This window comes from Styela clava, chromosome 6, assembly GCF_964204865.1.
Source record: "Styela clava chromosome 6, kaStyClav1.hap1.2, whole genome shotgun sequence".
Taxonomy (NCBI): domain Eukaryota; kingdom Metazoa; phylum Chordata; class Ascidiacea; order Stolidobranchia; family Styelidae; genus Styela; species Styela clava.
In genome coordinates, this window is record NC_135255.1 from 13,152,480 (window position 1) to 13,166,859 (window position 14,380).

The 14,380-nt window shown below is 34.8% G+C and overlaps 1 protein-coding gene across 1 annotated transcript; it reads right to left on the reverse strand.

Annotated features, from left to right (window-relative positions):
• Positions 1-1,547: 1,547 nt before the first annotated feature.
• Positions 1,548-4,992, reverse strand: LOC144424611 (beta-1,3-galactosyltransferase 5-like). Its single transcript, XM_078114053.1, has 4 exons — positions 4,790-4,992; positions 3,664-3,836; positions 3,089-3,308; positions 1,548-2,512 (listed from the first exon to the last, which is right to left on the reverse strand). Exons 1-4 carry the CDS (start codon positions 4,885-4,887, stop codon positions 1,897-1,899), a joined length of 1,107 nt encoding a protein of 368 aa, XP_077970179.1. The 5' UTR covers positions 4,888-4,992; the 3' UTR covers positions 1,548-1,896.
• Between the last annotated feature and the right edge of the window lie 9,388 nt (positions 4,993-14,380).

Sequence of the window (14,380 nt, forward strand, 5' to 3'; positions counted from 1 at the left end):
GGACAAATTGCAAGGTGCAACATCATACGATTACCATTCTATGACGGGCTTAGTTAGCCAGTTATTTGTTTTAGAAGCATGGATTTGATGGAGGGGGGGATGTCGTAATCGACCAGCGGTCGTGTGAACAACCCTCAGTGGGAGGAGAGCTGCAATCCCCTCGCACATAACTATCCCCGCATGGGATTGGAACCTGTGAAACTCCCAGGGGGATCAGAGATGCGGTGGCAAGCGTATTCTTAGATGGAGAATTCAATTGAATTCTGGTTATTTTTTGCATTAGCACTGCCGTTAAACTTTAGTTATCTATTCAACTTTTCACACGTACTAATAGATTACCTGCTAACTAGGGAAACAATACTTTAGGGCAATTATTGATTAATACTTTAAACGAGTCAAGTCTGCAAGTAGGCCTACGCCTAGGCCGGTATGTTAGTCGTTGGTCTAGGCCTACCAATAACAGTAGTTTGTCATCTGCTTTCCATTGAAATGAGGGAGCCTATGAATATTGAAAAAAATTGATAACGGCACATTATGACTCACCATCAACAAAGTGCTGTCCGCAAACATTGAACCACAAGTGAGATGGCTTCTGGACTTGACACCAAGCAGTCCTGCCAATAAATGATATCCACATTGCGCGACGTTCTGGATCTTTTGAAAACAGTGGAATATAACTGAAAATCCATTTCGTTGTCTATACTATACGTACAGCCAGCGGAACAATCGAAATAACCATTTTCAACAGCCAAACAAAACGGAAACGTATAATCCGACTTGCAACTGACAGGAGCCAAATGGACGTTTTTGTTTTATTGCCGTCCAGTAAACAAGATCACGTGACCCGTGCAAGTCCTCTATACCGGTAACACCATATGTTGCAGGTGTTTATTTTTTGGTGAAGCTCATATCATAATCTTAATCAAGCAATATTATTAACGGACAGTCACAGGAGAAAGAAAGATTTAATCACGGTGTTTCTAGCACATGATGGGCCACGCTACTAGCTTTGACACTGAAAGGGCATTACGCACTCATATCCGCACTTGCTTAATTACGGGAGAAATGCTGCAGCCCACATAGGCTTAAAATAGAATAATGCAAATCAAAGAAATGGAAAAAAGTATATGAAATTGTTATTCCTATGGTTTTGTTTAGAAGAATTTTAAGATAAAAGCTTTAATTTTCTCTACATTTAATTTGGTCTGAAAGAGGAAACTCTTATGAAATGATCAAAGAGCAAGAACACAGAAATAGCCTAGGCCTATAATAAATCTACACAAACTAGATCAGCGAAGCCCACCCAAGTTTCTGCAGGATTTCTAACAATCAGTTCAAAGGTTTTCTAAACCTTGCTCTTACCAATATGTGTTTTTTTTTCAGTTCCTCTGTCTTTAGTTTATCCTTTACTTCTTGCTGCTCCATACTGGGAATACCAGGTCAAAATCTTGCCGAGGGGAAGATTATTAAGAGGGCAGTGTTCACGTGCACAAAGCCTGCTCTGCTCTGCAACTCGTGTTTAGTAGTTAAATAGCAATTACGGCTCCTTCTCTATTTTATCCAAATTATTTATTTTATAACAAGTATTCCTTAGTTTGGTATCCACACATAGTTTTAGTATATATTTTTTATAAACATATATTTATTTAAAAAAAAAGTCAGCGATAGAGAAGCCCGGCCCAACCCGATCCGAACGTAATGATTGACATTTCAGGCCCGACCCGCCCGAATTTCGGGTCGGGTCGGGCTTCAGATCTTAGCTCTGAGGCAGAGATTCTCTGCCTATAAAACATTTTGTGTTGGAAAAATACGTTAGTAAAAACTCCTCTTGCATCAACTTACACGCGAATTCATACAAATGTTTATTTGTATGCGTTTTAAATAATTAAAATATTACTATTTTCGAAGACAGTGCTTATGTTCAGCTATACCAGCTTCCAATTCTTTCCAGTGGGATACAGTGAGACGTAAAATGTCTTCAGCAGTTGCAAAGTCCGTATCTCCTCTGAAATGCTGTACAATCTTTGGCTTGAACCCCATACTTGAACTATCAATTGGTTCAATGAGTTTCGGTTCTATCTTTTGTCTCAAAATACCGGTTATCCAAACATCGTCCATTGGAAGTATCTTTTCTTGTCTTGAAACTTCATACAATTTAGCAGCGCTCACTACGGGCATCATATACCAACCTCCTAAGCAAAATGCTGGGAAATAATTCATGGGATATTCTTTTGGATCTAAATAGTACTTGGAATCTAATCTCCTCGTGGGTTCCGCCTTATTTTTATATGTAAACACACATAAAATGGGCATTTGTTGAATTTGCTTTAAACGATTATTTGCTTTTTCACGTGGCAATCTTTCAAGAGCGTATCTCATATGCCGTCGTAGGTGTCTCGGCAATACCTTAACATCCAGCGTTAAATCATCATCACCCGTTGCATAAAAATAATCTTTGGGTAAATTGTCTTTCGCCCATTGCATTCCCGACAGCACCTTGTAACCGATATGTCTGAAAAAGGTGTTATAAACTAAACACTCATTATGCATGTTAACGACTTTCACCTTCATTGAGCACAGTTTGGTCCAAAAAACTCTGGTGAGAGCATTTTTGAAAAAAAAATGTTTTCCAATGAATATAAATTTGATGAAATGATTTAAAATTACTGTTTTTTGTGAATTACAATACATTAAAAATAGGTCATGTTGATGGCGAAATAAATTTCGTTAATACCTGTTTATGTCCTGTTTGGATTTTACAATAATTTTATCCTAAGATGATAATAATGAATTTTAGATTTGGTGTCAACAATGAGTTTTCTTCGTGCTCTTCACTATCGGTTATGAAATCTATTCGATTTGTCACTCGAAGAAGCATCAACTCGGGAGTGAAATCACTCAACAAATTTCAGCAGGTTTTGTTTTTCTAATGGTCACTCATAACTTAGCTAATAGGCGGAATCTTTCGCTTTGTTTTTATCAAATACCCAGATTAAATACACTGAAAATTTGTGTTATGTTAAAAGAATAGTTACTATAGATTGACCCTCTGTAGTTAATACGTATTATTGGTTTTATTTCGAACTACCTGTAGTCGTCGACTCCAATAAACTGTAGAATGTCTCCATGTTTTGAGTGTTCAGTTTCAATTTTCTGTTGAACATCTTTCGTCGTCGACCCAATGATGAAGACAACGTCAATGACAACATTTTCAATGTGAGATATCCTACCCCATGTTTGACGGACGATATCCCTTCGTGCTTCATATTCGGCCGCCGATTTTATCATCACAACTATTTTTATAAGATCTAAAAAGTTCACGAATACAAAATTGATAATTCTTGCCAGAAAAATAAAACCATCTAATTATGCCTTTACACAGTTCGCGACATCAGCCATGCCTGCATTGCCAGACAAATCTATATATCAACCAATATGTATATATTTGTACAATTAATTTATATTTTGATGAAGCATACGATTTTTAGTATAATAGCTATAGATTCGCGAAAAGGCAAAAAACTTTTGGGTAACTATTGGTAAGTTTTGACACATATTCACTGATCAAGTTATCACTAATAAAGTGAGAGATGACATCTTGAAATCTATTTCCACTTTGATGACAAATCAAAACTAGTAACAAACAATACAATTTTCTCTCACCCTTTTGTGTTGTATATTGGCAAAATACGCCATTTTTTATATTATTCATAACTTTCCATGGTTCTAAAGTGAAGAAAAATTTGTCTCTCATACTGCTTTTGTTGAAATTGATGTTCAAATCATTTCTCGTCATTTCCCACAAATTGTCAATATATTCTTGATCACCAATCTGCCTGTTGTGTAAATGTATCTCCGATGAGGAGTTTTTTTATGTATACCACTAAGTGCTTAGCAATACTGTAACTAAAGACATTTATCACCGATATGGCGTGTAATATTTATCCCTTCATCACTGCTTTTTAGAATGACATCATTTTAACGAGAAGTTTGGTTGGACAATTTAATGAGTGCAAAAATGAACCTAGGATAAAAATATTCTTGAGAATTTATATTTATGATAATAACTGCTTATTACTCTGAAATCTTCAAATCATTTTGCAATAATTACTTTACGGCGCTACCAACTGGTAGTCAATTGAATGTGGGGTAAGGAATGGGGACAGGCGCCTAGCATGTAAAGATAAAAATATGAAAAAAGTGACTTTAAATACTGAGCAGTATTTGCAATCAATGCAATAATATAGACTAATTTCTCCAATCGTCCGTATATATATATGTATATTCCTTGTTTTGTTTTAATACTCGAATGTTTTGCTAGTTAAGGTTTTATTTTTTTCTTCTTTCCAGGAGACGAGCCAAGCTCGTATATGTGGTAGCACCCATATTCGTGTTCATATTTTAAGCATCTAAACAACTATTACTCAATTCACAAAGCAAGTAATAGATAATAAGGTAGTTTATCTAAAATTTGTTATGAGCAAATAATTATACTACATAATACCATCAACATGATGGAGAGTTCAAATTGCGGATGCAACGAATGCATAAACCGCCGTACAAACCTAGGTGAAAAGCATGATCATATCTGCATTATCACGATTTCATTGCATTTGGGTAAGATGCTCACGGGTGCGTTATAATTGGACCTTTGGGATAATTAGAGATATATCACGATACACCCTCATGCATTAAGCAGTTTCAAAACATTACCTACAGACTATATTAAATGATAAAAAATGATTAGTCAAATGTTTCTGTCACAAAAATGAATACTAAACATATTTACCGATTGTACGCCAAATCAAATATTCCATTTGTGAATAAAAATGCAGCTAGAAAAGATAAAACACCCTGGAACAATTCAACTTTTCTTGGCGACACCATGTCGTTTCTTATAGCTCACAGATTCAACTAAACGATGAGCAATAGTGCTAAAAATAGTTGAGCCAGCGGGTTCAAAATAGCATATCCTTCCTCTTACTGTCTTATAAGTCAAGCAGGTTTAACCGCACAATAAACTGCATTAGCCAGAGGGCACGCTACGCACGGATGATTGCATTATTACATTTTGCTCGAAGCGACGGCGTCTCTCCTCGCTCAGTAGCATACATACCACTAAACTACCAATGGACTTCAATTTCTACATTTAAAAGTATTTATGGGTATAGCAACTTTAGGTTTAACTCGATTAACCTGGCTAAATTATCGGCGAGATTCATATATTATGCTTTATGACTTGGATTTGTGAGTTTCTATGATGATTTGCAGTTGACAATTAATACAAGGATAGTTACATACTCATTATTCCGTCAATTGTACTCATACCGACGCAACCGAGCGGAGTTGCATATATATAGAAACAAGAGATGTTCAGATATATGAACACGGAGGCCAAAACAAAGTAGCACGGGTATGCAATCTGTCACAGTAGACTACCGCAGTTTTCATCGACTTCGGCTGACCACTAACTCTAACAAGGTGCGCAATTTTTCATTTAGATGGCGTCATCGCACACAAAAAACGAACCCCATTGTGCCCACAGACATTTTCGAAATAAATAGAAGAAAAAGCCTTCTAGCGCAAAATTACAATCTGTAACCACTGAAAATTCCAAAGCAATTGTACAGTAATTAATTAGAAAAACGATTTGGAATAGAAAACAAGAGAACTATGCTCAAATATATGGACACGTTTCGCCACATAGTGGAAAATTTTGATGGCGTCATAGCACACGAAAAGCGATAAATAAAAGTGATAGCCTTTTAGCGAGAAATATAATCTTTACTCACTGAAAATTCCAAAGCAATTGGTCCAGTATTCGAAGAGAAAAGCGACTTTATAATGATGACGAAAAATAACAACAAGAACAACAACAAAATATTGAAACGATCGTTATGTCCACTAGACGTGATCAATAACTAAACGATCCACAGGTGCATTTCGTGTCTAATAATACTTTCTTTGCGCTATTATCTCAGGCGAGGGCGGGATTACTATCTACAAGGCTATATGCTGAAGACTAGCGGCCTTGATTTTGAACTTTGGTCATTTTAATACGCCCCTACTAAATCCCAAAGACTTGCTCTAGAATGGAACGGGTCAAAAACTAAAAACAAAACTGTTGAAAAAGTAATATTTGTGAATCTTTAGTCAGACTAAGGACAATTATTCTTGATCAAATATTTGCCGAATCTATGAATTATTATATTTCTATTAACTTCGCCTCTTTTTTTATCGCAGACCCAAGATGGAATTATAATTTTATTTATCAGTCAGTAATGGTTTATAGATTAGTAATAGGCAACCAATCTTTGCGACTAAAAACTGGTATTATCACCACGGATTTTCTGGTGCCTAGACCTTTTGATACAGCCATGACTTTCCCAACGTGATATTAAATTCCTACTATTAAATCCACTTTGAATCAGAGTACGTATCTTGCGTATAAATATTTCGTATTTCACTCAATTCAAAAACTCAAAAATTTATTTATGGCATTGTATTACCTTTGATAATCGCATGAAAGGCCTACTGTGACATCATAATATATTTTGATACGTCATTGTGGAGAGAGGCCTCTCAAATGGCATAGTCCGGGCCTAGTCCTGGGTGTTTGTGGTGTAAAATATGGCAATAAATATGTTTATAGTTATCCAGTCGCACGGAGACAAACTTTTTTGATTTCGTTTGATAACAAGTTCTGCAACTTTCTTGGTGCTGTAACCGACCAAGGATTGCAGTAGGACATACACATACGAATGATACAAAACTTTGTTAAATTTTTTTATGATTTTTGTAACCGAAGGCAGAAATTTGAATAAAAAATTGATCGTTCGTTATTTTCTCAAAACAATCACTTAGATAAATACCGATGAATATAGGGAGATAACCTCCAACAGCTCTTGTTACCAGTGGCGATGCCATGAAACATAAACTGTACAGCAGAGATACATCAATGGCGCGTCGTTCTAAACAGCCAAAAATATTTCGTATTGATAACACTTCAAGCATTGCATATTTTCCTTAGTTTTCCGAAAGTCTGCACAAATCTACTGCTTCTAATAGAATGGCTATTTTCTTGCTTTTTGTAGTTTACTGTTTTGCTATCAAAATGCAACCATGGCACGCATATCTTTGAGACTTTCCCTTGTCTCTGAATCAATTTCAAATTCACTCATTTGTGACTCTAATTTGCGGACTGAAATGTTTGGTAAGCATCTGATATGGTAGTTATTTTTGAGTTGAAATCCAAAAATAATATCATAGAATCTAAGAGCAATCCATAGAACAAATGAATGACCAGGTTTTACAAGATCCTCTTGTATTGCTTTCAATTGTTTTTCCCTTGACAGTAACCCATGCTAGTTTGTGCAATTTCCATACCAAGTTTTGAAAGACACTGTGAATATATATCATCGCGTATCATCGATTTTGCTCTACAATATTCGAGCATTTGTTCTGAAGTCATGCATTCCGTAATTGTCCCAAACAATAGAAATACGTTATATTCCAAAGCTACATCTGAAGAATATGCCAAACTGAAACTGTCGTTTAACAATTTTTGTCTTAAAACCATTAATTCTTGTAAGACGGAGAGTGTTTCACGCACACGATTTTGCTGGTTATATATTCCAAACAGAAAAGTATACGACAATATTATTTCTAGCAAATTTGAAATATTTTCTGGAGTTTTATTACGTTCGATAAAATATTTTGTTATTGCTTCATTACTTTGTAACTCCTTCGATGAAAGACTATCCTCGTGTTTAACTCGTTCCACAATATCGGTTGATATGAGTAATTTATTCACAGAAACTTGTGTGTCCTTCGTAATGCGCAAATATGTTTTCATCGTATTTTTCAATAATGTGACAGCCTCTGTAAAACTTCCGGTTCGAATATAAAAAGAAGTGGGCTTGCCCTCAATCTACATATCAGGGTTATCGAGATATTTTGCAACAAATTTTCGATCCACATGCTCAAGTAAACTCATATCAAAAGAATTGATTTCAAAGTATAGGAAAAGCTTGACAGTTGAGGAAAGAATAGATATGCTCTCCCTACAATTGTTTCAAAAAACTTTTCTCCAACTACGGTATGTTTATAATATTATTGGTAGTTGCATGACATCGGTTACACCCAGATTTTGAGTGAAGCTTGGGTCGGAGCTCGCAACCTATAGCGAATCCATGTGAAAAGATGTGCATCGATCCCATATTTTTGTAATTCATCTACTTCATCAAGTCGGAGAATAATATCAAAAGTAGATAAACAAGAAATATTACAAATCTTACTAATATACACAGCAAGTGCTGTAAATGGTCTGTAAAATAACTTTTTGACGTCAAAGTTTCGGTTCACAAAATCAGTGAAACCATCGTTAACAGGAGCATTAAATAACATTTTCCATCAGTACGTCCTTTGTTGGCTTGATAGGAAAAAATTCGTCCGCAAATTTTCTGAAGCTATTGTAAACCATACTGATGTCGATTCAAAATGTTTCACCAAAGTAAGTTCCACGGAGTTTAAAGCATGTTCAACTTCTTCATTTCAATTTTTATCATCCAATATGTTATTGTACCGAATTTTTGCACCATGCAACAATGCAGCACATTTGATAGAATCAAATTTTTGTTCGATTCCTGTCGATAATTTAGTTTTTTCGAGATATAATTTCCTTATGTCCAATAATGTATCAGTGGATTCTTTTAGTTTGGATCGCTCTTCATCTCCATAATAGGTACACACTGCTCGCAATTTCTCTGGTAATTGTTTTTCCTCATTTTGTAATCCATGTTGATTTTTCATATGGAATGGAAACATATTGAATGGAACAACGATCTCCTGAAAAAATGTATTTTTTCTGTTATCTAATTCAAAAATATAAGCATGTAAAGATTTCTATGTAAATATTCCCATAAAATTTCCATGGAAAGTTTCCTATAAAAGAAAAGTCGAATTTTAAAAGAACCATACCAAGACAAACGGCGCTGTCACCAACCAGTTCTGAAGAACATTATGTAATCAGCAAAGATCACCATAAGTTGGATTGCCAATTGTTGTCGCACTTTGTTGTAAAATAGCAAATATTGATCTATGTATATATATATAACTCTATTACGGTAGTTAAACGGACCTGCCACAATTGCAGTACTTAAGCGGACGTGTTCCTGTATCCGTATCATTGTTTTTAAATACGTGCTCGGAGAGCGCGAGAGCCGTTGACAACTACAGAGAAATAGAGTCCACACAATCCTCTCGATAACAGATATAAAATTTTTGTCCGCTTAAATTCGTCCACCTAATTCAGACCACCAAATGTTTTAGCCTATTTCGTCACTAAGTCGGACCCCTTTTATATGTCGCCCTGGATGTCTACATAAATGATGTTGCTTGTATAAATAACTTTTCAGTGCATAACAAACAGTTATTCATTTGCGGAAATTGTTATTAATAGCGAATTGTTTATTTGACATCTATAAATGTAAACGGGTATTCATGTTAGTGGTTAGTACTACAAATTTTAAAGTGTATGACCTCACTTTAATTTCCGATGGATTCGAACCATTTAGCAATATTTATCACAGAGAATATCGTTTTTTTAATATTCAGTCTTTCGTACATGGGAGATGCACTGTGTTTGGTGTTAGAATTATTTTTCCATGTAAAAAAATACTCAGAATGTAACGTGAAGGTATACAAATCGAAACAAATTGATCCGAACGTGTTATATATTTGAAACTGAGAAATACACAGAGCATATCACAAATGTTTGCCTATTCCAACGATATGGTGCAACATATGGATTAAAATGCTATTTTGTGAGTGTCAAGATGTCAATACCAAGTCAAAATCATGGCATTCCAATAATATTGACAAACATTGCGCAAAATATATCTCAAAAACTCGCATTTCTATATGGCTAGTTATTAAGCGTGCCATATAATTTAAAAACAAAATTTTGAAATGCCAATCATATTGAGAAACAATACACAAAATATATTTCAAACGTATCACCAATATGATTGCTAAAGTGTGAAATATTATTTTAAAAAGGAAGTGTGGTATATAATAGTAAAAGAATTATGAAGGTGCTAATACTATTGAGAAACAATAAAAACAAATTATATATACGCAGAATGTAACCGCAGAATGAAATTCGAAAATGCCAATAATATTGAAAAAATATCACACAAACTTTATTTCGAATGTCCACCTATCCGGCCTTTCAAGTTATACAAATCATTGTAAAAGGGAATTCTGGTACGTCATTAATGAAGACAAACATCACACAAATTGAAATTCAAATGTTCATCTATCCGGTCACTCAAATGGGGCACGTATTTATGAACACCAGCCATATTGAGAAACATTACACAAAATGTCAAAATCTCAAATGTCCACTTATCCGACCACTTAAGTGTGGCATACAACAATTAAAAAATGAAAACTCTGAAATCATATTGAGAAACATTGCACAAATATATCCCAAATGCCCATTTATCCGGCCATTTAAGTGTGGCATACATCAATTAGAATGAAAATTCTGAAATCATATTGAGACACACTGTACAAAGTATGTCTCAAATGTCCACCTATCCGGCCACCTAAATGTAGCATACAAAAATTGAAATGAAAATTCTGAAATCATATTAAGAAATATTACAATATATCTCAATTATCCGACCACCTAAGTGTGACATAAAACAATCAAAATGAAAACTTTGAAATCATATCGAGAAACATTGCACAAATTATATCTCAAATGTGGCATACAAAAAATGAAATGAAAATTCTGAAATCATATTGAGAAACATTACACAAAATATACGAGGTGTGGCTAAAAAGAAACGAGACTGACGTCACAGATTGCGCAACACGATTAACCATTGGTAATCAACACTTTTACAGTGTGGTGTAATATGAGTTCTTTGTTCAACAGCTTTTTTGACACAATATCGCAATTATTTTTGCTCTTTAGGAGTCGTAGGTGAATGTGATTAATTGCTTGTTGAAAAAAAAATTGCCGTGCGAGATCTGATTGAGTTTTTTGGCGATAGGGGGTTCAATTGCAGAATGACGATTGGGCAAAGAGTTAACATTAAATTTTGTGTCAAACTTGGAAAAATGCATGTCAACTGGGCAACATTTAATCGTTGAGCTTTCTGCTCCTCAGTCAACAGCCTTGGCACCATTTTGGCACTCACCTTTCACAAGCCAAAAGTGTCAACCAAACTGGTGCGTACCGTTTTTTTTTGTCTTTTCCAACTTCGCAATGACGCGAATTGTTGAGCGACGGTCGCTGCGAATCAACTGCCTTTCACAACTGAACTCACAACTGATACCTTTTCGATGTTGGTATCAGTTGTGGAAGTGCAAGGCCTTCCTGACTTCGAATCATCCTCCACATCCTCCCTGCATCCCACAAATCGCTTGTGCCATTCAAAAACTCTTGTTCTGGACATGGAAGAATCTCCATAAACATCACACAATTTCTTCAAAGTCGCAGTCGCCGTTTTTCCAAGTTTGACACAAAATTTAATGTTAATTCATTGCTCAATCGTCATTCTGCAATTGAACCCCCTATCGCCAAAAAACTCAATCAGATCTCGCACGGCAATTTTTTTTTCAACAAGCAATTAATCACATTCACCTATGGCTCCTAAAGAGCAAAAATAATTGCGATATTGTGTCAAAAAAGCTGTTGAACAAAGAACACATATTACACCACACTGTAAAAGTGTTGATTACCAATGGTTAATCGTGTTGCGCAATCTGTGACGTCAGTCTCGTTTCTTTTTAGCCACACCTCGTATATCTCAAATGTCCATTTATCTGGCCATTCAAGTATGTCGGCGCTGTTCTAAACACTCGACAACCTAGTACTTTGACGTCACCTATATGGCACATATATTGTTCATCAAATCTAAATTTATAGTCATGTTAATTTGTCTTCCATAGTGATAGTGAAATTGATACAATTACTACTATGAGATCGGACAAGCCATCCTCGCTGCTGTAGAATGAATCGCAGTTTAAAATACTTTCTATTTATCATTCTGTGTATCTTTACAAGTAACATTCGCCAGCATTTTCAATATTCAGCTAAAACAGCGAGAGACTACGCATTCAACAATGATTTAAACTTGTTTAGCACGCTAGCACATGAACTTCATGAAAATTTTTGCTTGTGCTGAAAATAAATATATTTGAAATAATACACCCATACATTAGATCAACATGCACGTTGTTATTACTTATTTTTATCAAAATTAAGAAAACAAAGCATCAAGCGTATAATATTTTCACAGGGCACATTTTTCACATCGTGGACCCGTTAGACCCTGAAGACACGTAAATTTTGTGTGCTTAAATGTAATTGTTTGCAAAGTCCTGCTGTAGTTGCTTCATTTAAATCTCCATTAATCTGTGTTAAAATCCTAATATTGAATTGTAAAAGTGTTGCTGTATGAATACTCGTCAATGATGGCTGGTTCAAACAAAATTTCTTCGTTTTCAGAACTGACGTATGAAGTAAAAAATCTCGGAGGCTTGAGGGAATAGTCCAGAAATCGTTCTTCCATACGCCTTGTAATTCGGCAGTGCTTGGACTATGTCCAAACGAGGCAAATGTATCTTGTAAAACTGAATTCTTTTCGTCGTCATCAAAATATTCCGATATTGGAGTCAAGATACACTTGCCACCATATAAATATGAATACATCGTAAAAAATGAAGTTTGTAAATTAGTATTATATGCGCTTAATGCACTCCCAATCTGTAATATTTCTTCGTCATCTGCAGAGGGAACAATGAAAAATTTTTAGTTACTTTTTACACTTGTCGTAAACTAAGAACACATCTAGCCTTTCAGAAGATTTATAATATTTCATCTATGAAAAATGAAATTCAAATAGTCATTTAAATCTAAACACAAAGTCGCTCTTTTTAGTCAAAAAACTATATTTATCTGCGGTAATCAAATTGACGCCTTCCAACACTACCAGGGTTGTTGTCCCGTCATCAAATGGTGCTATAGCGAGGTTAACTTTGTCATCATATCCTGACAAAAATTTTAGTCGATAAATAAAATATTTCACGTTTTAAATATTGAGAACATCATAAAAAAGTTTGAGAATTGCATTTGTGAATAAATAAAATATGACAATAATAAAAATTATACGTCCCGGATCCACCAACTCGTCTATGCACATGGTGCAAGATATGAGGTTTCTATTTTTTCTCAGATCCCTACTAATTACCACATATCGGAGAAATATCAAGTGCCAACAACCTGATTGGGTGAAGTCCAGTATTTCCTTTCCAATTTTTGTTATACCCATTCCAAGAAATGTCACGAACGAAGAGAAACCTACTGCAAGCAAAAGTAGGTATCTGAAGGCCCCCGTGTTCTGTAAATGTGAAGTAGTATTCAAACTTTGATGATTGACGAAATCGTCATTTCTTGCACGCATTTCCAATACGCTTGTTGAGGACTGACTTAAATGTGCTTTGTCGAAATGTTTTTGATTTTAATAACTTTTGTATTTGGTAAATTGCATTTCAGAAATAGTATATATATGTTTTAAAAAATGAGCAATAGGGAATTTAACGCATTGTCAAATCGACTGGACTCAAAAATAGATTTTATATTTTTTACAACATTCCTTCGCTTTTAACAGTTCTCATAAATGCAAGCATGGTTTTTGATACTTTGTTTGGGCAAATTCATCTTTTTATCATGCCACATATTTGAGTAATACGATAAATGAAATACAAAAAACAGATCCCAGTTATTTTGAACATATTAGAATTTTGGGGTACAATAACACACAGACATAAGTATTAAATAAAATATCTTCATTTTCGTGGAAATAATTTGGAAATTCATGAATTTTGTTTTTCACCCACCATGTATATCTATCTCTTCTTCCTAGAGTAGGCCAAATTGACACTTATGGTAACGTTAAAGAATATCAAACTACTGGCCATAACGAGAATTATTAAATGATAATGATAAATAGTTTTTGGTACAGGATATTAACTGTGTGCATGTATTGTTCTGTTGTTATTTCTTTTTGTTCTTTCTATGCGTTGCAACTGAAGTATCAATTTCAATCGTGAAATTAAGTTCTTACAAATTGTGAATATTGTTATAATATATACAATGCACAGGGTAATGTTAAGGTTTCAGAGATCTCACTTGGAAGTGTTCGTTCCTTAGGAATCTGTGTTTATTGGAATATAATTGTTTGCAGTCGGGTCTCGATGAGTGTCATTATGTTGTGTTGTCTACGATATCACCTCAAGGGATATAAATATCTTACTTATCTAGGCGATCGTATTAATGAACTTATCCTTCGTAAAAACATAAATC